Source organism: Mytilus edulis, chromosome 9 (assembly GCF_963676685.1).
Source record: "Mytilus edulis chromosome 9, xbMytEdul2.2, whole genome shotgun sequence".
NCBI classification, from domain to species: domain Eukaryota; kingdom Metazoa; phylum Mollusca; class Bivalvia; order Mytilida; family Mytilidae; genus Mytilus; species Mytilus edulis.
This window is the reverse complement of record NC_092352.1, coordinates 72,103,263-72,130,652: the sequence shown is the minus strand read 5'-3', so window position 1 is coordinate 72,130,652 and position 27,390 is coordinate 72,103,263. Positions and strand designations below refer to the sequence as shown.

General features: G+C 31.7%; 1 protein-coding gene across 1 annotated transcript; it reads left to right on the top strand.

The window, feature by feature from the left end:
* Positions 1-1,622: 1,622 nt before the first annotated feature.
* LOC139488972 (uncharacterized) lies at positions 1,623-22,502 on the top strand. Its single transcript, XM_071274964.1, has 11 exons — positions 1,623-1,738; positions 3,434-3,502; positions 4,029-4,244; positions 5,426-5,568; positions 7,438-7,612; positions 9,098-9,208; positions 14,642-14,827; positions 15,385-15,519; positions 18,783-18,833; positions 20,349-20,436; positions 21,850-22,502. The coding sequence occupies exons 1-11, from the start codon at positions 1,645-1,647 to the stop codon at positions 22,337-22,339; spliced, it is 1,758 nt and encodes a 585-aa protein (XP_071131065.1). The 5' UTR covers positions 1,623-1,644; the 3' UTR covers positions 22,340-22,502.
* Positions 22,503-27,390: the final 4,888 nt, after the last annotated feature.

Sequence of the window (27,390 nt, the reverse complement as noted above, 5' to 3'; positions counted from 1 at the left end):
TTTAATCTCAACAGCTAAGTCATTAATAAAGATCGAAATAATTAAAAAAGCGTCGGCGAAAGGTTGCCTCCCTGTCGGACACCATTTACACAAGGGAACCAGTTCGTTTGGAATCCGTTTATACGCACACAAGACTCAGTGTTAACATATAAACTGGATAAAGCATTGTACATGTAACCATCTATTCCATTCAATCTAAGTTTGTACTGCAGTAAGTTGCAATCAACGAAGTCAAATGCTTTCTGCAAATCAACGAAAGTTACAAAGGTTGACTTCTGATTTTGAATCATACTGTTTAATGTAAAGACATGGTCCAAACATGATCTATCTTTTCGAAATCCGTTCTGTTCGTCAACAATTGAATCATTTTCTTCTAAAAAAAATTACAATCTGATGTTTAATACCGAACTATAACACTTAGCTACTACAGAAAGCAGACTTATAACACGGTCGTTAATGGAGTTCTTTGATCATGCGACAAAAACAAGGGTTCATCTCAAAATAAAAAAACAAACCAACAATACAGATACAAATAAGCAAATGGTTTCTTCTATCAAAAAGAAAAAAAAAAGATGTAAGCAACACGTTAAAATTGTATGTGTCCGAGGCGCGTTTCCGCATTTACCATCAGGATCGCACAAAGCCGAATATTTGAAGACAAGGATTTATAAGAACTGAAGGTATTGATAGATATGCGATACATACAAGACTATACAAATCCTTGAGATACATATTATCATCAGGAGCAATAGACTGTCCCCGCGCAACAGGGTACTTTTAACGAATTGGTTAGTATACGAAAATCAGCAAAAATATTGTTCAAAGGATGCTCTACAAACTGTTTCATTTGAAATAGTAATGTTGGTGTCGTTTTTGTTATGCACGATCACAACTGTGTATCCGCAACTGTTGCCTTGCCGACTTAAATAGATTATTTTTTTTAACTTTTTTCTACTCGCTTGCTACACTTTTGCATTTTTTATCCATAACAATCGATTGAATAGATTAGCGTATAAACTTTGTGTTGAAATGAACAATGCAACGTCGCAGTGAGAGATTGTGGGCTGTTCTAGGGTTGGAATACCCCTTTTTGTGCCGATCAATGCTTTTGAATAGGGATAGGTCAGATGAACCCCCCCCGCTCCCCCATTAGGATTTGAATCCCCTTTTGAAAATTGCAGGATCGACCCCTGCGTCGTCAGTGCACCCTATATTACAATTCCACGAAAATAGTACCAGTCTCGGAACAGGGGTGAAAGCTCATGTTTCGAGCATACCAGTCCCACCCATGACACCGTAAAAAAAACCTGCATACTTAATGATTCTCAAGCTCTCTATGATAATAATTGCATAAAAGAAAAACATCTTGGAAGTCGTTTGTTATTTTTTGTGTGTTGCTGTTGAAAACATAGAGGGCAAAGTTTTTTTTGTTTTTTTCTCTCTCGAATAGTAGTGATTCTTTATTCTATTATAACCAAAAGCATAGACAAAAGTGTTTGTCCTATTCTGAAAAAATAATAGATTTCAAAATTATACCGAACGGCAAGTGAAATCTCACGAAGAACAAATACCTCAAAAACACCCTTCCGCTGTATTTCCTCATTCTCTTTAAAACAAAATCTTTCATTTAATCACTACTCAAATATGTGTATAAGTGTAAATGGAATTAGATTGATGAATTGTGTCATACACATATATGTATTAGGAAATTTGTTTTCTCAAACATATTCGTCTGCATGTAAGTTTTTAAAGTTTTTTAATGGGTATTTCTTAAACGTCGTGCGGTGTCCGATTCACTGTAAAAGAAAACAAAATAAACATGGCAACATGTAAGTATGTAAACTTATGCATTGTGGTAAAACAACTGTTTTTCAGATAAAATACATTCACAACATTTGTAAAACTATTTTTTTTCATTCATAATGCTACTGCATTTTCTTAGCTTAAAAGAAATAATTTAACAAAACACCGAATACTAAAATCAAAAGCTCAAACAAATCAAACGAATAGAATAAAACTGTCATATTCCTGAATTGGTACATACATGTTCTTATGTCGAACATGGGGAATCAAACCTGGTTTTCCAGCTAGCTAAACTTGTATGACTGTCATATACAATTGCATTTTATTGACAACAATTTGTGAACTAATTAACTCTTAACTAAATGAAAGTATGAATATCTAATGAGAAAGTATGACAAGGCCATGCTTTTTAACTTGTTTGTTTGTTGGTGCCTTACGCGACTTAATCATTCTTTCCTATATATTTCCGTCTGATTTTTAATGACACTGGAATCCGGTTGAATCCGGAGAACTATATCATCAACAAAAAACTGGCATTCCTTGTAAACAGATTTCCAGTTTTTAGAATTCGAAAATCAAAATATATCATATTTTCCAAATATCATCCTTCAAACATTGTAAATTCTGAAATTTGTGCGTGCATTTCTTTTTGTCATTTTGTCATGGACCTTTTATAATGGTCTTCGCAAAAACCTTTGACAAAGTCCCTCAAAAAAAAGATTACTCTACAAATTAAACCATTACGGTATCCAAAATGAAACTTTAAACTGGGTATCTGCCTTCTCAAGTGACTGAACACAAACAGTTGTCCTGGATGAAGTCATCTGACCTGGCTCCAGTCACTTCAGGTGTCCCTCAAGACACATTTCTGGGCTTAGTTTTATTCATGGTATACATTAATGACCTACAAAGATACCTATCATACAGTAAACTCAGATTGTTTGCCGAAGACAGGATCGTTTACAAAACCATCAAATCTCAAATTAAAGGGAATGTGATGCACTACAGTTAGATTTAAATGCAGCTGCTAGGTGGGAGCAAGACTGGTTGATGGCTTTGCATCCAAACAAATGCACAGTCCTTACAGTCTCACAAAAGAAAAACCCATTTAAACATGACTATATATTCCATAATCACAAACTTGAACTAGTCTCTTCATTTACATATCTTGGCATACCACTACAAGCAAACCAAAAATAGTCAAAACTTTCAGACAACATCATAGCTAATGTCAACAAATATTTGGGCATCTTTAAAAGAAACGTAAAAGCATCATGTCAGAAATACTAAACTCAGTCATATCTGACACTAGTCCGTCATAAACTGAAATATTCATGTTCAATATGGGACCCTTACACAGTGGAACAAACCTCTAAAATCAAGATGGTACTGACTACTGAGCTGATGGTACATTCGGGGACTGATAGTCCACCAGCAGAGATATCGACCCAGTGATGTAAAATGTTGAAAACAACACGTTTAATAATTACATGCGTCCGAAGCGCTTTTAACCTGTTAGCTTTATCAATAACGGTAACGTTAGTTTGACAGTCTTGACTATTTGTTTTTACGGGAGTCATATTTTGTTATCCCACCATACATAACAAAATGTATTTTTTTGTTTATCTAGATTCAACAGAAGATCTAAACGGTCTATGGACTCAACATTCTACATTACAGTCAAATCCTTATACAACAGGTATTCCTACTGATGCATGTTATGTAATTTGGTCTTTATTTTGTGTAGCTGTAGTATACGAATTGTACCCTTTTATTGATATTTTAATGATAAGGTGATTCATAATGTACAAATCAAAAAGTGCAATAAATTGTTGAAAGGACCAGTTCTGTTACAGATTACCTCCCGTCATCGTAGGCTAAAAGAAATCAGTGACTCTTGATTAAATAGTAATAGGGAACGCAATAATACACATGCTACATAAGTCGCATTTCGCGTAATCATGAACAAGGAAAAGAGTAAGAATCTGTTGCTTCTGGTTTGATACATAACCGTCAACATTGGTCATACAAAAACTTATAACATGTACACTACTCCTAGCAAAACACATACTAGTGTTAGGAACAAACTTGAAGTTGAATTTGAATGTGCAAAATTGCTGCTGGACGATTGCCTTCGTGTGAATTTGTGTTAAAGATTATACAGAAGATGACAATATTTGATGATAGTTACATATATGTATTATCATTTGTTATTTACCTTTCAGTTTTTAATGTGAGTGAATTCCATCATACATGGGATAGGGCTTCCGATACTTGTGTAGATGGCTGGACATTGTCTGGAAAGAGGATGTTCAATTCCTGTCGTTCAGATTCATGTCAGACTATCAATGCTAATAAAATGCTGCCTAATATAAAAAAGAAACATCCTTTTCTTTGGATAGATGGCTATGTTGTACGATCACCTGTCATGGAATATTACGGTAAAATATATTTATCAATAGTTTGATTTTCTTACTTATTTTTATTTCTTGTCAATTATTATATTTGATATGGGTATATCTATAATATTAACGGTACGGACTGTATTCCTCCAGATGCGCATTTCGTTAGTGACAGCCAATGTTTATTCTTATTAAATACCCTTATGTATTAAACAATTTGACCTTAATTGTTTGAAAAGATAATAAAACCAAACCGTACCAGTAGTCATATTTTGAATTTAACTCAGTAATAATGAAATACATTATATGTTTACATGTTTTATCATTCAAAATCACAGCCGTATCAACTCTGCTAGAAGAATGAAATTCACAAATATGTTAATAGTTAATGCAGAATGGGATACATGTACATGATATCGGAAACGCAATTCCCCTAAAAACTTGATTATATAATTAATTATCACAGGCGCATGTTCCTGTTTGCGATTTGATATCGAAAAACCATAAATGGATGATATAGAAGAATGCCAATGATTGTATTCTATATATAATGTACTCTTGTTTACCACTTGGTTAAATTTTTGATTGATCATCGATAAGAGTCAAGGCCAGTCAAGACACCCTTCCCAAAACAAAGAGAGAGGGAGGGAAACACAACATCAATCAAAATTCAAAGATTTATTGATTTGATTGATTGCGGTTAAAAATAGTATGACGATTTGTACATTACAAATAATTTTTCCCAGGATTATCAATATCAAGTTTGTTATCTGCATAATAATAGGACTTGAACATATATACATGTAAAGGAATATGGTCACTTAGACTTCTCATGTGCAGCAGTAATGTCTATGCCTGGAAAGGGGATTCGTTTGGCAATGAAGATTTCACCACTACGTTTGTTTTACAGTACTCAATCAATCATATAGTCATGGATAATCTCCATTATACACCGTTGTAAATAATGAAAGCCGGTTAACGACAAAATCCATCCACTCTTTATCTATTTCACCATCTTAGGATAAAACGAAAAGACCGTGCTCCCAAAGAATAAGGATCCACATGTTCACTACTATTACATCGGTTTAATAAAATTTCGTTTGCAAGTAAGTTTAAATAGAACTAATTGTACATAGAATATCTCAACTATTATTCATTTTATTATTTATATATTTTTTTTTTACTTTTTTTTCTGAATTGTGTTAGTTTGTTTTTCATAGAGTGTTTGGATTTAACCGACTTGCAAAGTACAGTGAATGCAGTACAAAATATGAATACGCTGAATCATAACGGTGTTGAAAAATGTTCCCTATTTTGTAAACAAGATAAATACCTAAAAGACAGAGACTACATTTTACTACAGGTATTTTTTAATAATAACGGTGTTTATTTGAAATATTTGTTTGCAAAATATATTTAAAGTGATCAATTCCATAAAATTATGGTAATATGTTTGAAAAAATAGGAATTGTTCATAATGTTGCCATTAACAAAGAAATGTTGCCTTAATTACATTTATAAATTCATAGTCAGTAATAGGCTTTTTAAAAACATTGTCTTCTCTCTTTCTGTTTGTGAAGAGAGAAAAAAGATACTATAGGGATGTACATGTATAAACTCATTAGTTGAAAACAAAATGACAAGCTACGACAAAAAAGGAAAAACGACTTATACTTACATTACAGTACACAAAACATGAAAACTATCCAATGAAACAATCAAGATGAATGGTGTTGGGATAAATATAATAAAACAAATCTTAGAATTATCACCAAACAGATATAACGTCAATGAAATTGAAAAATAAGAATAAATCAGGCCGAATTACCTGTCAATTTAATAAACATGTTGCGAAGTTTGTTTTGAAAATAGAAACTTTGCATTTGGTTTCAGTTACAAATGTTACAAATTAAATTAAAGGATAAACTAGAAAAAGACTAGACCAATAATAAATACATTGGACTGTATTCAACTTAAAACGTGATTGAAAGTAAACTCATGCACTAACGGGATTTGTAACTGAACGTGTTGTCTGGTCACTTGTTGAATATTTTTACTTTATTCTTATACCTGGTATAACAACCATAAAAAATGCATTTCTGTCTAAAATATTATACAAATTCCAAAGAGGTCAATTGAAAACCATCTCTCGAAAAAAACAATGCATTATTTTAATTTTAGTTTCTTGTGTACAATTTGGAAATTGGTATGGCATTCATTATCACTGAACTAGTATATATTTGTTTAGAGGCCAGTTGAAGGACGCCTCCGGGTGCGGGAATTTCCCGCTACATTGAAGACCTGTTTCATTGGTGACCTTCTGCTGTTGTGTTTTTTTCTATGGTCGGGTTGTTGTCTCTTTGGCACATTCCCCATTTCCATTCTCAATTTTATCAATAGTATATACATGATATACTCTACAATAGAACTGTGCAAAAACGATATAGACTATTGGAATGACACTAAACTGATCGTGATACAATGTTGTTTGTCGTTTCGTCGTTATCCTTTATAGAATTGTATGATCTAAGTGTCCTTAACAAATGCTTTTTGATTTCTTCTTTTTTTCGTTGTCATGTTTTTATTACGGAACGACTTAGTTGAATAACATCAATTATAACGAGTATAAACTACATTTATCAAATGTAAAAATATAAAAAGAGAGCATAATTTCCCTTTATGGAAATTAATTATTACGGTCGTTTTGTCCAATATCAGTAAAAATTTGTTAATAGTGTGATATACAACGTATAGGTTGATATCATAATATTTAATCACTCACACCATCAGTAGATACATATAGATTCCCCAACTGCAACAAGTGAGACATTTATCTTGAGAGTCGAGAAATATCGTAATACACAGTGGTGAAACCTGTTTCTCTAATGATTTGTATCCTTCCTTTTCAAAGATTAGAGAAAAGTTGTCTACTTTTGATGCGACTTTATCAGACATGGTCGCCTTTTTTCATGACGTCACACTAAGAAAATTCAGAAAAAAAAGCACTGTTGCACACGTCTTGTTGCCGATGCAATGTGAAAATTTATAGTGAGTGATGTTAAAACAGTGGCAATCTGTGAAACAGATATTCCATAACGGTCATTCAAATTATAATTGAATATCATTTTGATTTGGTGTACAGTGTTATATGACTCGTGAGTGTTGGATATGTATGTCAAAACATGGAAATATATCTCTTGGTTATATATTAACTAAATTTGATATCAAATAGAATGACACTTGCTATTGCGTGCGGTATACAACACTAGCACAATGGAATACGCAAGGCAAAACACAAAAGGTTTCTACCAAAAGCTGCGATACACGTTGTGATGGAGACAAATTTGACAGATGTGGTGGCAGAAAAAACCTGTTTTCAGCGTATAAACAGATAGGACTACCGATCAGTAAGGTTTTTTGAATAGATAAACGATCTTCATTAATAACATTGTTATGCTTCATAATTAAATTCGTTGACTCAATATGAAAATTTTTCAATTACAGTTTATTTCTTTTTTATATAACAGTATAATCAAATTAAAAACCAATTCTTCAGAGAACAATTGAAGGTCTTTCCACCTCGATAATAAGAATGAAATTTAAAAAACGATGTTAGAAAATGTCACTCCTTGTTGATGTAATTGGTTCTTCAAATTGATATGCAAAAATAAGATTAATATGTATATGCAGAAGACTTAATTGTTTAATTATGAACAGAAAAGGTCAAAATCAAAATTGACCTTTGACCTTGACATCACTTTCAAGGTCATTGGTCAGTGATCTCAAATCAAAAGACTCCAGGTCAATCATTTGTATGGTTGTGGAGAAATACTGATTTCAAATACATAAGGAGAGAAAACTAAGGGTTAACCAAAACACTTCGACTGAAATAGGTTGAAGTTGTGCCTTTTTGTAAACAGTAATTTGGCAAACAAATCATATCATTAACTGTAACAGTTTCTTTTGAATTACCATAACAAGCAAAATTTAAAATTTATAACATGACCTTGACCTTCGACCTTGATCTCGATTTCAAGGTCATAGGTCAGTGAACTCAAAACGGAAGACCGGAGGTCAATCACTTGACGAATGGTTGTTGAAAAATACTGATTTGAAATACATAAGGGGAGAAAACTCCTATAAGGTGTAACCAAAACACTTTGACATTTACTTTTACAGTTTCTGTGGAATAACGATAACAAGCAAAATTCTAAATAAGAACATGACCTTGACCTTTGACCTTGACCTCAATTTCCTTCAAATGGACCAAGGACTTCATATCAAAAGACTATAGGCCTCTATAACTTATAACGTATGAATTCACCCAACAAATCGCCTATCTTAAATTTTCAAAGGGAAATAACTCCCATAAGATGTCTTCCGATCACTCAAGTTAAAATAAACCAAATCATTCTCAAGAGTAGACGAACAATTTGGTGAAAACAGTTTGCTAAAATCTTTTACGGTTTTAGAGATATAGCGATAACAAGAAAAAGAGGACTCGAGGAGATAACTCCTATAAGAATAAGTATTCGGTCACACAGGGTGAGTTTTGAAACCCCAATTACTGTACAACATTATTGGCCAAAAAATTCATTCGATATGTTGTAAGACAAAAAAGCATCTCAGACGGCAAAGAAAAAAAATAATCAGAAGAAAAACAAAAGGTCTTTCCACGAAAAGTGGAAAGACCTAATTAAAGCGTTTAATTTGAAAAGCTAAAACGTAGTCTTAGTTGTAATCTATTTGTGTGTTTGCATAGTTAAACGGGACATGATATTGCATATTGCAAAAAACAAAACTCATGCTGAGGTTGTGTATCCAGGCATCCAAATGTTTGAGAGTTTGAAAGTGAAAAAAATAGCATGAAGTAATAAACATTAATTTTATAGGTGATGAAATTGGAGGAAACTGTTTCTTTACAGTCGGCACTGGTCGAAACAGAAACCGTATTAGTTGTAAAGAAAGATTATCGTTTAAGTGTGAAGCGGTTACAAAATCAGGTAAAAATTGTATAGCATTTGTTTCTACTTGACAAGATTTAACAATATTAAGGTGGTATTGGTGTCTAAATTAGAAATGATAGAATGTGTTCATACGTTGAGAAAATTAAACGTAGCATTGATTGATGTATGTTCAAAAATATAATAAAAATGATAGGTAAACGCGCATCTTTTCAAGCTACAGGTTGTGACAAAATGACACATTTTGTATGGATTATACAGGAAAAAAACATAATTTTGTGATTAGAAGCTAAACTAAATGATAGAATTGTAAAATAAAACACGGGAAGATAGCTTTTAGTAAATGCTTTCAGAATATCAAAAGAAACAATAGGGTTACCGTGCGTTTTTTCCGGCTAAAATACAAAATAGCAAAATTCCAAGAAGATTCCTTCAGAAAATGCACTAATTCAAAGTTACCTCCCCTTAAAATAGCAACTTAAAAACATTTGAAAATCACGCCAAAATAATTTACACTTGTAAAAGTATTAATATTTATAAGTTATAATGTTATAAATTTGTTCTTTTAAATGCAAATTGATATTAGTTATCTGCATTCCTGCATCAGATTTTGCTACAGTAATTGAAAATCTGGACCTTAGATTCTCTGTTTTTTACAATCCAAGATGGCAAAAGACACCCATACCACCTTAAGTAAGATTGTGAAAATACATATACATTATTTTGATTATTTTTGGTATAGAGGCATTCATAATTGTAAAGGAAGTTACATCCAAACACCTTTGTTCTACCATTGGTGATCTGATCCGAATCATCCCTACCAGATCACCCCAGCTTGAGTTTCTTTGTTTCGCATGCTTTCCTTCGTGTTGAAACATTTTACGGGAATACCTTATCCACAATTAAACTAACAATTATTTATTGAGTATAAACACACCTTCACAATTTGTTTAAACACTTCATAGTCTATGCTTGGATTCGAACCCTTGACATTAGAAATCAACCACGACACATACCCCTTCACCAGGACGACTGGATACCAACTCTCAGTAATTTTACATATTTAAAGGGAGCAAGATATTTTCATAGGGGGGCGAGTTGGCGGATCTTTATTCAGTCGGATTTTCACCCTTTCATAAATAAGGCGAGTTATCAGACTGATTGTTCAATTGGATTTTACCCTTTTTTATAAGTGGGGCGAGTTGGTAAACAAGAATGGGTCTATCTTTTAGAAAGAGGCGATTTAGTGTTCGGGGGGTAATAAATGGTATATATTTTATAGTAATATATAAAGTTTATTAAAATGGTTGTGAGGGGTTTTAAACTCGATACTATGAATTGTAAATGTGTTTTCGTCTAATTTTAAACAGCTGGGATGTAAAACAGTTATCCCATTCGGACTGGTTATCAGGGTGATCGTACACTGACACAATGCGTCCTCATGGGATAACTATTAGATATTGTCACTGCAAATCAGCATTTTTTACGTATCATCATTATAAATAATTAATTTGTGTTCTATATAGTTCATTCTTAAAACTGCTTGTGTCAAGAATGAACTGTTTGCTCTAGTGATACACATCTAAATATATTTACCTCCGTTTTCACGTACAAAACAGTGCTAGGTCTTAATATAACAGAAAATAACATATTTTAGTTCGAATTCTTTTTAGTTCATGAATGAAGTTTGATGAACCGAGAATAATTAGACCACAAAACGTGAGGTTATACATTCTAATTGTCATACATTTTTGGGACAATACACATTAACGTGTAGTGTTTTTATTAACTTTGCAGTGAAATATTCCTGTAAGTGAAACATTTATTTCGATCTTTTAGAAATAAACCTAAACCTTCGCCATTATTTATCACTTAAATTTTGTTACTGGTACCTTTTTTTGTTACCAAGTACCAAATCAGGAATAAGACAAAATTTGTGCGATGTGTTTTAGCTTTTGATTTTGCCTTTTGAAAAGGGACTTTCATTTTTGAATTTTCCTAGGATTTTTGTGGTTTTACTTTTTGATTGTTGTAAAGCAAAACCTGTCCTTTCACCACGGAAGTTATCTACTGTATGCTAATTTGACTCGTGATGATGAAAATATGAAATACCCCTATCTATATCTTACCCTGTACGTATTTAGTAAAAGTCTTTTTTGTTCTGAAAGCTTCTGAATTATCGGAGTTAGTTTAGTACAGTTCCGTATTCAGGACTTTGTATTCAACTTTATTGACTCTATATTTACGTTTGCTCTCATTCCTGTTGATTAAAAAAAAATATCGATTCGAAAGTTTTGATGCCGCGTTTCACTACATAAGACACATCGGGGACGAGATTGTATCAGTTGTTTATCGTTTTTCGTTTTGCTATGTCAAAATGATAAAATTGAGAATGGAAATGGGGAATGTGTCAAAGAGACAACAACCCGCCCAAATAAAAAACAACAGCAGAGGGTCACCAACAGGTCTTCAATGTAGCGAGAAATTCCCGCACCCGGAGGCGTCCTTCAGCTGGCCCCTAAACAAATATATACTAGTCCAGTGATAATGAACGCCATACTAATTTCCAAATTGTACACAAGAAACTAAAATTAAAATAATACAAGACTAACAAAGGCCAGAGGCTCCTGACTTGGGACAGGCGCAAAAATGCGGCGGGGTTAAACATGTTTGTGAGATCTCAACCCTCCCCCTATACCTCTAACCAATGTACTAAAGTAAACGCATAACAATACGCACATTAAAATTCAGTTCAAGAGAAATCCGAGTCTGATGTCATGAGTTTGTTTTAATGGCCTCCTTGGTATCTACAAAATCTCTAAAGAACTGTTTAGTATGAAAAAGGAATACATTTTTGTATTTTTTCACTTCAATCAGATACGAATGAACTGTACTTTAACAATATATATTTACAACATCTACGTTCCCTTGGTTTATAAACAATCATACACAATCATGGTACTGTATCTACAATATGAATTGATATAATATTCTTAAGTTTGATTTCGCAAAATGCTACATTGTACTTCAATATACAGAACACCAGTGTTTCTGTATGAGACTTACAAAATTTTGATTCCGGTATCTATCTATGACGAGTTTATTTGTACTATACCTTGTAAGCTCATATGAATGACATTGCCAAAAATGACACAGTATTAAATGCAAGTTTTGTCTATTATAAAAAAAAAACGCTATGAATAGAGAAATTCTTACTCCAGCAGAAATGTTCAGAATCATGATATTTACCTACTGTCTAAAGGTATCAACAAAGGCAACGTTAGTATATTGGTGTTAAAATGTCATAAATAGATTGAGAGAAAACAAATCTTGGTTACAAACTAAAACCGAGGGAAAGACATCAACTATAACATATATAAGAGGAAACAAAGAAACAACAGGGAAACGGAAGAGCAACAAAAACAAACGTCATCCTTCCTCACTTGATACAGTTAATTTTAAATAAAATGGTGGGTTGATTCGTGTTAAATGGCTATCCAAACCTCCCGCTTAATGAATATGCCAAAACAAATATCACTGAAATGACAACACTACGTGACAGAAACACAGCACAAGTATTCATCACAGAGAGACTCACTAACACATAACATAAAAGTCGACACAACATGCAAACTGCAGAACAACAACAAATATTCTGTAAACGACAGACAGCACTGAATGTGAAAAATGGGACGCGCTTCCGTAACTAACATGCAATGTCTACATTTATAAAATTTATAAAATTATTTTCACTATACTGGTCCAAAGCATGTTAATAAAATTGATGTTATGGAAAGGCAATTTTATAATTATTTGGACTACAAACAATAAGACTTGACACATTAACCAACCGAAACCATAACATGCATAACATAAACATAAACACTGAATACATGAATGTTGTATGTACAAAATACCGAGAAAAATAGCAAAACTGTCGGACGACTTCTTATACGATTTGTTCTTAAATGTCAAATGTTTTTTTTTAATTATTATAAAAACTATTATAAAAAGAAAAAAAAACTTATCACGAGACAAGAGCCACATATACGTTATGCTAATAGTTATCAAAGGTACCAAGCTTATAATTTAATATGCCAGACGTGCGTTTCGTCTACATAAGACACATCAGTGACGCTCAAATTAAAACAGTTATAAAGCCATACAAGTACAAAGTTGAGGAGCATTGATGACCCAAAACTCAAAATAAGTTGTGCCAAATACGGCTAAGTGGCAGATGAATCCTTGTTTAAATACAATCTTATACCAATTGTGTCGGTCTTTTCTCCTTATCTCCCAACGATTGTAATAGATATATAAAAAAATTTACTTGAAAAAACAATCAGCAGGACAGAGTTTACAAAAAAAAAGGATAAAAGTAGTAAAATTTCGAACTTTAAGAAATATACAAACAAAGTATCTTATCAAATACACTGAAATAGGAAAATTAAAATCCGAAGCACACAAAGAAATGGTAACTCTTATATCCTGACTTGTTACAGGCATTTCCTTTTAGAAAATGATGGATTTAACCTGGTTTCTTCACTATCATATTTCGTAAATTTTCAATGGACTCGTGATTGAAATAATTGGCCTTTAGAGAAGTTTTTGTTGTTTTGAATATAGTTCATTTGTACAGACTATATTTAAGAAATAATTCATGGGGGCTTGAATATATCGTGATTTTACCACGGGTTGGCCCTTTATGACAAATATTTTACCCCTGAGCGATAGCGAGGGGTAAAATATCGGCATAAAGGGACAACCCGTGGTAAAATCTAGATATATTCAAGCCCCCATGAATTATTTCGATTCTGATAGGACACATACGGCAATTCTTTTGGATCGAAGCGCTCTAGGTGTAGGCAAATATTTGCCGTTCCCATAAATAAACGCACTAATAAACTAGCGTAAAAGAACGGAGCAAACTGCATTAGTGACATGCTTAAACTATTTAAAATAATGTATTTAGACAGTTTTGGATGAATTTGAATGATAATTTATTTATATGTCTTATATGATGTACAATAAAGGGCTTTTGCCACATTTAACATCATTTGTGTATGTTTCCTTGTGATGATTTTCGGATTCACAAGCGTGTATTTTCCCGTAAAATGCTTACATTCTAACGTCATTGTTCTATGACGTCGGGTATCTCATTCATAAAAAAGCATATGACGTGGGAGTACAATCGGAACAGCACTGGCAATATATTCATATTTTACCACGGGTGTGTACTCAAAGCGTTTGAAGGACGTCATGTTAGAATACAATGTATTATATGATGTCGATAGAAAATGTAGAATATAAAACCTGAATAATTTACATTATCTACTTGGCTTCAATATAATAACATTAAATTTACATCAAAACAAGGTTTACATCCATGGTATTGCATTACAGAAATATTTTGCTAAAGTAAACGTGTACTTTAGCCTTTCATTCAAATGATGTTATTGTTTCTTAAAACAGACGGTAGCAGGCATATTGATGTTAAATGTGTCGAGATAAAGATGAATTGGTACGATGCAAGAAAAACATGCCACATATCTGAAAAATATATACAACTTATAAACAACAATTGTGATAATAACAAGAAAATTGTAGATAAAATATGGCACAATAGATTCGTTAAGGAGAGGATTGTTTGGAACTCAGGTACGTTATACATTATTCAAGCTATCGCCTAGATCATTTTTATTCATACTACTAATAGATGTGTTATACGTTCATACAACTGTATTCGTTTTTTCTTCGATTTTTTTAAAACACAATGAAATGTAATGCAAAAACGTGTTAAATTTTGATTTTTAGAAGTTTGCAAGAATATGCATTTGTGTTTTACTGTGTAACTAGTTTTTTTTATGTGCAGATAGTTAGTTTACAGTCTTTTTAATGTTGTTAGATTAACTTGTGGAATATTCTGAGTGTATTTCTTATCACGTCTAAAAAGTAAAGTCACAAAAATATTGAACTCCGAAAGAAATTCAAAACGGAAAGACCCTAATCAAATTGCAAAATCAAATGAGAAAATACATCAAACGAATGAACAACAACTAGCATACGTATCAATTATAGTCAAGTGATATATACATGCATGTTATCTTATCACAAGAAATACATTGCAGAATGCTACTTGACATTGTTTTCTTTCTCGTTTCTTTCTATTATGAAAATATTTGCGTCCCAATAAACTTGTTTTTTTTCTCATTTAGATATTCCAATTGATAGATATAAGACAAATGAATACAGTTGTTTAGCAATGAAGCTCACAGAAGATTCCAATTACATTCTAACAGCTCAAAAATGTGACAAAGAGTATCATTCTCTATGTCAGAAAGACGTCTGGGGTAAGTTACTCGACTTCATCTTTCTTTTTGTTTCTTAAAGAAAGCAAACGCGTTTTGTACTAAAAATACAGATTATTTCAACCAATATCTTGATACTGTCAAAACAAATATATTTTCAATGTTTCGAATAAAGTCAATTGTAGAATACCGCTATTCAATTGTTATAAAAGCGATGGAAAGAAATAAATCCGAGTTACAAACTAAAACCGAGGAAAACATCAACTATACGAGTAAATCAGCGAAATAAAAGAACACATAAGTGCAACATAAATAGAAACGAACTATTATATACCACATTTGTCATATTTCTGACTTGGTACATGATATTTAAAACAAATGTTGTGTTGTGTTGAACCTGGTTTTGTGACTAGCCAAATCTCTCAGAACATTTGTTATAAAGAAATACTATACTTGCAAAAGGTTTATGAATAATAGATATATGAAAACAATATAATTAAATATGCTTATCTTTGTCAAGGTTAATGACAATTATAAAAGAAACACAATGTCGTGCTCTTTTACTAAAATTCATTCTGAATGCCTTCAATCTAATTAAAAACCGATCTCTCTTCGCTCCCGTTTTCTGATATGGCGCGTGGGAAATCTAACGAAACCCGATTTCAGATCACATGTGAGTGACCTCGTAGGTGTGTCATTTTTTACCAAATGAAATGAGTCTTCGACGATTTTGAAAGTGTATCGTGAGGTATAGGGATGTAACTCATTTTATTTACGAAGAAATCGTCAATCCAAAAAATTCATAAACTTTTGTGATTGGCTTATTAATAAGTCGTCAACTCATTTGCATATCATTATAAATTCATAATTTCCAGTTCACTCACATGTGACCTCAAACCAGAAAACGAGAGCGATGAGAGATCGGTTTTTAATTAGATTGGAATGCCTTAAAAAGACTACAGATCCTAAATATGTTGTGACTTATATTTTCTATTTTTACTTGAATTGAACTAGAAAAGTTCACAAATTTAAAACGCTTTTTTTGTCAAGTATGCAGGAAAAGATTCATGTAGCTGCCATATGTACATATTTGAATTAAAATGAGAAGTGATTGGTTTACCATAGACAGCCTTCCACCAGATTTTTGTTAACAGAAATATGTCAAAACAAAAGATTAAAGGGTGGAAGTCAGGGTTAAATCTAGATTGACCAAATAGGCCTTTACACTATTAGTTTAACAGTAAACGCTGATATACTTATGTATTGATGAAGAAAAAAACATGACCAAGTACATGTTGCAATAGTTATGACTTTTTGACTTGTGACTGAATGTGGATTGATATGAATATACATGCATACCAGAAGAGAATGATCCTGCCTAATCCCTCAATTTTATCTTTCTGTTTTAGAAAAAAATGAAATTTCTATTGTTTTTCTTTTGCATTGATTGGTATTTTTCAATGTCAATTTGCGAGTCATAGTTTACTCTACTTTTTGGGTATTTCGTCATATCAGTATTTGTGACCTGATAATTTACATGTTTTAAATGCATATAGATAGCAAACATGTGATTTATTGATTTATGCATATAGATAGCAAACATGTAAATATTGATTTTGTTAACAGTAGATTAAAAGCTAACTATTAAAATATTACTAGTATTTTATATACATATACATATTAATGGATCTACAATCTGTCGATACCTGTAACTTGGCATTGCACAAGGTCATGTTTTTCTCTGGCTGTTTATGACGTCTTTACACTAAATCTATTGGATGTTGGATGTGTACGGATTCATAGTTTAGCCTCAGATGCATAAATTTGTATTAGTTGTAAGTGGCTTTGAGCTAGCTGCCAGAAAACTGCGAGTACTCTCAGATCTGTTCATTGTGTCTTTTTGTGTCGGGATATATAAGTACCCGGTCACGTCCACTTGTATTTTTGTAAATCTGATGAGTTAAGCCTTTTTCAACTGATTTTTAGAGTTCGTTCTTATGTTGTACTGTTATTCCACTGTTAGTCCCAGGTTAGGGGAGGGTTGGGATCCCGCTAACATGTTTAACCCCGTCACATTATTTATGTATGTGCCTGTCCCAAGTCAGGAGCCTGTAATTCAGTGGTTGTCGTTTGTTTATGTGTTACATATTTGTTTTTCTTTCATTTTGTTTATATAAATAAGGCCGTTAGTTTTCTCGTTTGAATTGTTTTACATTGTCTTATCGGGGCCTTTTATAGCTGACTATGCGGTATGGGCTTTGCTCATTGTTGAAGCCGTACGGTGACCTATAGTTGTTAACGTCTGTATCATTTTAGTCTCTTGTGAACAGTTGTCTCATTGGCAATCATACCACATCTTCTTTTTTATATGTAACAATGAGAAAATAAAAAAAATGCATCACTGACAGGAGAGAAAAGTTGGAACGTATTTACACGGCAGCATTAACGTTATTTAGATAGCACCAAAGGATCATCGATGTCTCTCAAACAACCCTTAATAATAAGACACAAGATATCGGTTTTTCCCAATGTGAATTAAAATTATTCTAATTAAAAAAAGTGCAGTATTGAAGTTGATATTAAAAGAATTTGATGTGTCTTTCACTCATTTGTTTCTCATAATATTGTTATCGTTAATGTCCTGCTGATGTTTTTTTTAATGACAATGCCATTTAATGTAGGAAATGTTTCCATTGCTTTGGTCCCGAATAATATGAAGAAACATATATTTATTTATTTATTAATCTGCCTGCTATAAAAAGAGTATATCGATTCTTTTCATTTAATTGTTTACAATACAAAATCATCTCTGCTGTTCCGTTTTGTATTGACATTTTACCCTAATAAGTTAAATCAGTATAAAGGAACCAAATATATTGACCCGTCTGTTTTTTTTAAATACAATGATGATAGCAGTACATGTATATACAGATATAACAAAATTGATTACAGTTTATCTTTAATTTCCTATACAGAGCAAATAATCCTTGTCATCCTTTTGTGTAGCGATTACTGTAAAAACAAAATGAGAGAAAACACACAGACAAAACCCCAAACCAAAGCATGCAAGCATAGAACGAAAACTGCTCAATAAGAGGATGACATCTAGTTTTATTTCTGAGAAATTTTCATTTCAAGGTACATAATGTTGTCATTGTAATGCATTATATTACAAACTGTAGAAATATATATGTTCGTTTTTTTTAGGAATATATGACATTTGATTGAAAGTTATTTTATTGCTTCTATGGTAAATTTTATAAAGTTTATAAAAGTATGATACAACGACAATCTTCAATTTGTAGATACGAACGGTATTACAACGAACAATGAACAAGAAACAGGGGATTCGAAAGGTAAACTTCAATATGTTAATTTCAATATTAACTTAAGCTAATAAATGCGGGCTAAACTCGGTTCCATTTGTGAATAATGATAACACCAGGTGTGTTTGGCGATCCTTCATTATACCTTTTGAAAATTAATTAAACTTTATTATTGTTTAAGTTTTGTATACTATCAAAATTGAAATTATGTATTTGAACGGATGATGTTCAATTTGAAAACATTTGGTAAAGTAGACGGCAACTACTATGGGCAGTTTTTTTTAAATTCGACTTTCTATTTCTATTGCTATTCATGACCGTCTTCAATGTGAAACGGGTTCAAACGTTTAAAAAGGGGTTCAATTTCAATCTTATCTGAAATAATAGTGTAACATCACAGCATTGAAATCACACTATAAAACATTAATTGGAAATGATTGACTCAAAAAAAGACATAATTATATAGTAACAAAAAAGTAACTATTAACTAAACGAATACATTTGATCTATGACACAATGTAAATACAAAATTTTTATTTAAAAAGGGGGAGTGAAATGTAATGCATATAATGCATGTAATGCATGTAATATATAAATTAGGAATTCCTTTATATTCGATGGATATCAATTTTCGTGGATTTTGTTGGGACAGGAAAACCACGAATTTAAATGTTCAACGAATTACAAATTTTTTAAACAATGCTAAAGGAATGAATTCAGACTTTTCCGAACCCCCAAAATTCCATATCCATGAAAATGCAAGTGTTCATAAATCTACGAAAATTGGTACCCACGAAAATAAATGATTCCACAGTATAGAGAGAGACAGTTCATCAGATAGGAACGAATCAAGTTAAATAATGCTTTTCTATCCCATCACATAAAGATATCTTTCCTTCCTTTTTATGATACCTGCCTATGTAAATATTTCCAAAAAAAATACTGCGATATTTAGACAATCTATACGTAATATATAATATATATATAAAAAAGAAGATGCGGTATGATTGCCAATGAGAAAACTCTCCACAATATAATAGAGTCAGAGTGTATATAGTATATATGTTTGCTCAATTGATCGCGAAAATAGAACAATACATTTAGCATCTACGTGGTCTGATATGAAAATTATTAAACACGACGATCTATCAACTGCTAAACAGTACACTGGACTGGTCAAACGTTAACTGAGCGACAGGTCTTGTATTGTGCAGGCTTGTTAAATCGATCTGTAGCAGTCCCCAAAATCAGGTTTTTTCCACCGACGTTAAATTGCTTCTCTGTTTAAAATGTATTACTATAAAACATGTACTGTTAAAGCGGTCAACAGGTTTGTTTCATTTTTTACGGACTCGGATTTCACCCATCTATTGCTATTACATTTGCGTTACTTTAGACCGTTGAGTTAAATCAAATATATCCAGTGTTTTTATATTATAATTCTCCGATCAGTCATTTAAAGAATATGCATTGGTTTGTTTTCACTTGTTTAATAGCTATTTATTGTTTATGATCAACAAAATCTTTTTTTTATATTTCTTTTAGGTAGCATGGTTAGTATATATGTTGGAATAGCAGTAGCACTGACCTTACTGCTGATAATAGTGGTAGTTCTTGCTGTTTGTATGAGAAGGTAAGATCACAGTTGTTGTCGTTTGAGATATAGGTAGTTAACACCTAACACATATATTTTTTTCCATTGTAAATTGTCTCTGCATTGCATAGTGATTAAGTGGTTATACTGGACTTAGTACGTCTCGGGCTGATATGGGGGTCTCTGGATGATAACCGGGCCGATATGGAAAAGGTCATGTATTAATCTCTTTGTAAAACCGCATTCAAAAACCAATTCCGAATTCGTTTTTGTAACAATAACATACTTTGTTTCTAGAGTACTGTAACTCAATATTTTTAAACAAATGCAAATAAAATACATTAAAAATTAGCGCTGATAAATTTTATAATCATTTACATTTTATAATACACATGCAACACTTACTTGTATCTATGAAAAATTCGACTATATGGCAGTACCAAGTCAGGAATATGACAGTTTTTATCTATTCGTTTGATGTGTTTGAACTTTTGATTATGCCTTTAGATTACAAACTTTTGTTTTAAATTTTCCTCGGAGTTCGGCATTTTTGTTAACTTGTTTTGACTATATGGCAGTAAGATGTAATTTTGTAAGGTTGATGATTCATTTTATCAGGAATACATGTATGATTAAGAAAAAAAATATAAACCAATCTCTGTACAAGACCGAAACGCGTAGTAGGAATTCCAAAGTCATAGTACACGCAGTAACAGTCTGCAAATAGTCACTCTTTTCGGGAACTTTAATTCTGAATGAGTATACTACTGGTTGCATTTATTCGTTAATACTACATAATTAGCTAAAATAGCTACAGCTCTCCATAACAGTCTTCATAGCCACTCAAAATCATTCATGATCTTCCGCACTTGAGATGTAAACGTTCACACAATAAATATAAAGGATACGGATTAAATAACGATGAGATAGAGACATGTTTCTGTTTCAGGGACAGAAGAACATTATTTCATTTTCATGAAGTTGATACTGCCTATAAGCTATTGGAATTGAATATTTCAACTAACTTCCCCAACAAATAAACGTATAATAACAATTTCAACCTTTTAAATTAGGTTTACCTTCCTAAGCACCAATGGTTTTTTGTCCTATCGCTTTCGTTGTAGGTCATTTCATGTTCTACATGTATGATATAGTTGGTCGACTTATTGGATTGTTCTTCTTAGTAGTTTAACAGTATTTTGGAGCAGGTTGTTTTTTTTTGGGGTTTTTTTTTGGTACATGTAATTTTCGACTTTATACAAAATGCTGATTTAATTCTACTTATGTTTGTTAATCCTTTCTAACGTAGTCACCATCGTTAATTTTATGTAGAAATATAGTTTTGTTAGAGTTGATGATCAGCAATCCAAATTACAATACAACAGTATTTCTGTCAAGACACAGACAATGTTGATACCAGTTATTTACATTCGCTACTTTCTATATTTTCAGACGAAAACGGTATAAGCCTAAAGATGCATCCGCTGCACCTGACGTTTATTATTCAACAGTAACAGGCGATCAGATACAGGAAAACCAATCTAATACAACGGATGGCACGAACAAAGAACAAAGTGTTGCGAATCTAATTATTTCGGCAAAAACAATAAACACACACACTGGTAATAATGAGCAGGACATACACACAAAGGGAACAATATATGAGCAAGCAGGGTTGCAAGATAGCAATGAGTATGATGTGTCAAGTACATGCCGGAAGTACAGTCCGAAGATCGAGGAGGATGTCTGCTATTATGATCACAATCGAGATGCTGATACGATGTATGATGCGACAGATACAAAAGGATTGATTCAGAGAAATGAGATGAGTCAAATATATGACCATACGAGAGAAATTAATAATGATTATGATGTCTCCCACGCCTATCGACAGCAAGACAAGACTATGAATGAATCGGTGTATTCCCAATCGGATTTTTGATTGCGTGACATCATTATTGAACCTGAAAGTGACATTCAAAGAATAAAACTATAACAGGTTTATGACGTGCATGATGTAAATATTTTTATGTTTATTCTTAGCTTTTAAGAAAGTTGTGTTTGACCATTTGTTGTTTTTGCAATTAAATTTTGTTTTAGTAACATTTCAGTGTTATTTATAAATAATATGTACTATGATCACAAGATTATAAACAAGTAAGCATTTTTTTTAACAAATCTGGCCTGCATGCTCTTCTTCCATGTTTATAACCTACACGAAACTATGTTAACACATGACATTTCATAACATAAAAAGTAATATAACATTAATACCAAACTCCAAGGAAAATACAAAACCAAAAGTCCTTTATAAAACGGCAAAATAAAAAGCTTTAACACATCTAACGATTGAAAAAAAATATTGGATTAAACCTGATTTTATAACTAGTTAAACCTCTCACTTCTATGTCAGTCGCATTTAATTGCATTATACATATTATTTTGGTAACAAAGTTAGTGCATAAAAGAGTGACGAAAGATACCAGAGGGACAGTCGAACTCATAAATCGAAAATAAACTGACAACGCCATGGCTAAAAATGAAAAATACAAACAGACATTTAATAGTACACACCACACCACATATAAAACTAAATAATAAGCAAAACGAACCCCACTTATAAAATCAAATACCTGTTGCAAAAGGATAAAGTTCAACGAAAAACTATCGCGTATTGAACATGTTGAATGCAGTTCCATTCTACTCTGTTATTCATTTATGACTGTGACTTCATCTACGTACAGTCAACTTAGAGCAACTATTGTATCATAGTTACAATCTTAAAAATCCTATAAGAGATGAGAATTTTATTTTATCCGACAATGTTTTTAAATTGTGGCTAAATGATTTTTTTTTACTGATTTAAGACACGCTTCAAACTTGACAGATTACTAGAAGATAAAATACACGTTTTTTTTTTTTTTTTTTTGTTCTTATGAAAAAATATCCGTTGTATGATGTTATTGAAGATGTTGTTAATATACAGTCACGTATAACTGACACGACGTCTATAATTTAAATATTTATTTCAAAAACAGGCGTTGTTATTTTTAACAAACTTGATGCAAAAAATATTATGCAATTTCGTACAAGCATAAAAATAATCGTATCTGGCGAACTTGGGTTATCGTTCTTTTCGCATGAAAGAATTAGCCTAAAATTATAAAAAAAAAAAAATACCAGGTAACAAAGATGAGAAATGTGTATCGATGCATTTGACATCAAAACACGTGTAAACAACATTGGATACAAAGAATTAGAATCCAGTTATTATAATCTTAAATAAAAGTGCACGTATTTCCAACTGAAAGGAGAAATTATTCCCCTCCAGAAGTTAAACCAACACAAAACAATTAAATCAAGTAAAAATAAAATGTTGCTGAATTTATATTTGGATTTGAATTAAAAAAAAAAAACGCGTTCAACCCAGAATATTTGAAAGCCAATGGTGAATACATACCTTAAACAGTGAGGATGAATATTATTAAAAAGGCCTTTGAAGGTATAATTAGATTCAACTGAGGCCACTTTGCCTGAGGAAGATGCAAACTAAATGACTTTAAAATCTATCAACAGAACATTGTGGAAAAGAAATATGAATTATTTCAGTATCGCGATGTTTACTACAAATGGATACAATTCAATGCAAACATTATCAATATGAGAAATTTAAACAAAGAACTACTTAACATGGCGAAAATTTAAGACAACAAATCGACGCTATTGAAATTTTCGTGGTTACAACAAAATTAAAATTAAATAATATTTGTCTATATTCCGACATTTCAATGATTACTACATTGTACATGTAAATACTGTCTGATTTGCATGATTTCTAATAAATAATAGAGTTATACGCCTTCATAAACCACTACTGTTAGGATTAGACATTTTAAAAAATAAGAAAGTAAATTTGTGAAAGATGTACACAAAAAATTCAGATACGGCAAATATATTAAAAAAAAAACCTAAGTGAAGATAACATGGCAACGTCATGACCTAAAACGACAGCAACGACTGGACTAACAAGTGCCACTACATAACATTACAAAATTCCACCAAAACATTGTAATGATATCAAATGTTCGAAATAATAATTCACATTGGTCGCTCCCTTAAAAGTTTATCAACGTAAGTACAAATAATGAAACTAGTCTATTCGAGTATGCCACACTCGCTAACATGATAGCAGGATACGTGTCCGGACATATCCTTGGTCATTTGAATGCAGATATCACACATCGTTCGACATGTTCAATACATTAAGTATGATTTCATTTTGATATATATATCTTAAAATATATTTATTATTCCAAATTTCTCTTTATCATGTTTACAAATTTATGGCGAATGTCTTATTTGCAGAAAAGAACATATTGCCATCTTGAGATGTACATTTCACTATTATCACTTTATACAAGAAATAAATTTTGTATGCAAATCATGTTAGGAATAGTCAAGCATCGGATTTTATGTCAGTTTTAATCAAACAAACTTTTTTTTAATGACAGTATTTATTTACATAGTTAGATAAAACGTAATATACATAATTTGAATCATAAGTAAAAATAAATAAATGTAGACAAAAAACAGCGTTAAATGAGCAATGAAAAAGAGGTTGTAATAAATCTTATTGGAATAAGCTTTAGCAATACATATATAAGTTTAAATATGAAACAACATAATGTTAAAGTTTAGAAGTAGGCTCTAAAGAAAGGATATTGAGTGTTTAACTTCTCAATATTAACATCCAGCATAAAAACATGAGAACAGATCAATATAAATCTAACCGGACTTTTTTCTGACAAATTAATGACTGTTCAGACAATTTTGTAATTTAGAATGATTTAAGATATTTAGAAATGTGTTGAATAGTATTGAAGCCATGTTATCGAATTTCATATTTACAACGAATCCAAATATGTGTAAACAAATGTAAGAGACGGATGACATAATACTGTTGATTTAAATTTATTGTATGCCAATAACAACGTTGTTCCTCAACGGCCATTAAAATTGTAAACAATTGAATGGAAAACCAGGAAATCATTTAAGTTATTATTTCCCAATGGATATAAATGAAACGTACAATCGGATTGTTTATATTTTCATCTAGAACCATTCCAACTATCTGAGTGGTCGAGGGCTAGTAATAGGTGGATTATTATTATGGCTACTTTTTTGTTTAAATATTTTTTTCTTATATAGAATTCAATAAAATAGAATAGAAAATAGTGCGGAAATAGAAAAAATTAACCGAGAATAGTTTTAAATATCATAAAACAGCAATAGTTAAATCAAAAAAGAAGAAAGGGAAAACTAAATTCATTTGAGTATTTTAAAAGCGGCGTCAAAATTCTTGGGCATGCATAATCTAAAACTTTTACAGAAAGCATCATTGATATTATGGCCAAGGTCAACTGAAGTTTTTGTTTAATAAAAAAAAAAGCCAGTTTAATTAACAAATGACATACATAATTAGTTAAATATGTATATCTTTATCTTTATACACTTACTGGAGAAACAACAATGGTACATTTTGCATGTTTTGTTGAAATCTCTGAATAAAAGTGATTGTACATCGATATTTAAGATTCATCACAAGTGCTGATATTCGTTCTAGTAATGCCCTTTTAGAGAAAAAAACCTATCCGTATAGACAGATAAAGGAAACACTTTAAAAATAACATTTGAAAATGAGGAAGTACTTAACCTCATTTGTTAATTGTAATTAATTTCACACCAAATATACAATAAATAACTAAACTTCGACATCCTTCCTTTCTGTATATTATTTTCAATTTTCCAAAATTGTGAATTGGTTTGAAACATTATTGTAAAATAAGGTGGAAATAAGCACTTGACAAAGGTCACTTTATTTAAAGTTGTATTATATCCGCCTTCCATATAAGTACGTATAATCGTAATAGTGTCATTTTAACTTATGATGTCTATAATACCATCCAATTTAAATGCAAATGAAATATATGGTGTCGTGATTTGAAAGTTATTGCAATTTTCCTTTTTTTGACGATAACCAATAATAATTTGTTAAAAACAAGTCTTTTAAAAACACACAAAACATACCAATAATATCAAATAATTTAGAGACAACAAAGTAATCGTTCGTAGTTTTCCTTTTTAACCAAAAGCAAATATTTTATTTTCTATCTAAAGGCTAAGGTCGTTTTGGTGTGAATTAAATCAAACTTTAATTCATAATAGGTTGGATGAAATATACCTATGTGTTTTTTGCTTATTTACGTTTCAGCATCTAAAAGAGGGACGAAAGATACCAAAGGGACAGTCAAACTCATAAATCTAAAATAAACTGACAACGCCATGGCTAAAAATGAAAAAGACAAACAGACAAACAATAATACACATGACACAACATAGAAAACTAAAGAATAAACAACATGAACCCCACCAAAAACTAGGAATGATCTCAGGTGTTCCGGAAGGGTAGGCAGATCCTTCTTCACATGTGGCACCCGTTGTGTTGCTTATGTGATAACAAATCCGGTAAATAGTCTAATTCGGTAGGTCACATTCATGAAAGGGAAGGGATTGTAGTTATGACGTAAGGAACATCCAAAAATAAAGTAAAACATTGATATAACTATTCACTTATGCATCCAGTTAAGTTCAATTTTGTCAAAACAAGATATTAAATATCGCTGATGAATAATTAATTTGTAAGTGATAGATTTGACCTCATTGAATCCGTTATCATGTGACCTTCATGTTTATCCATTACGTAAAATATGGTTACGCATGTTTTAATCCTGTCCAACCATTAAAAGAAAAAGAATGTCAACCTTGAAAGTGAAATAAGAATGAACCATGTCCTTCATTAATTCCATCCGAAAAGAATATATGATCCAGTCCGTTAATTGTAAACTGGTATTCGGAATTATTGTTATTTAAAAAACCTTTTTGTATGATGAAAATCAAATATGATAATTTGAGTCAAACCGGTGAACATGATTT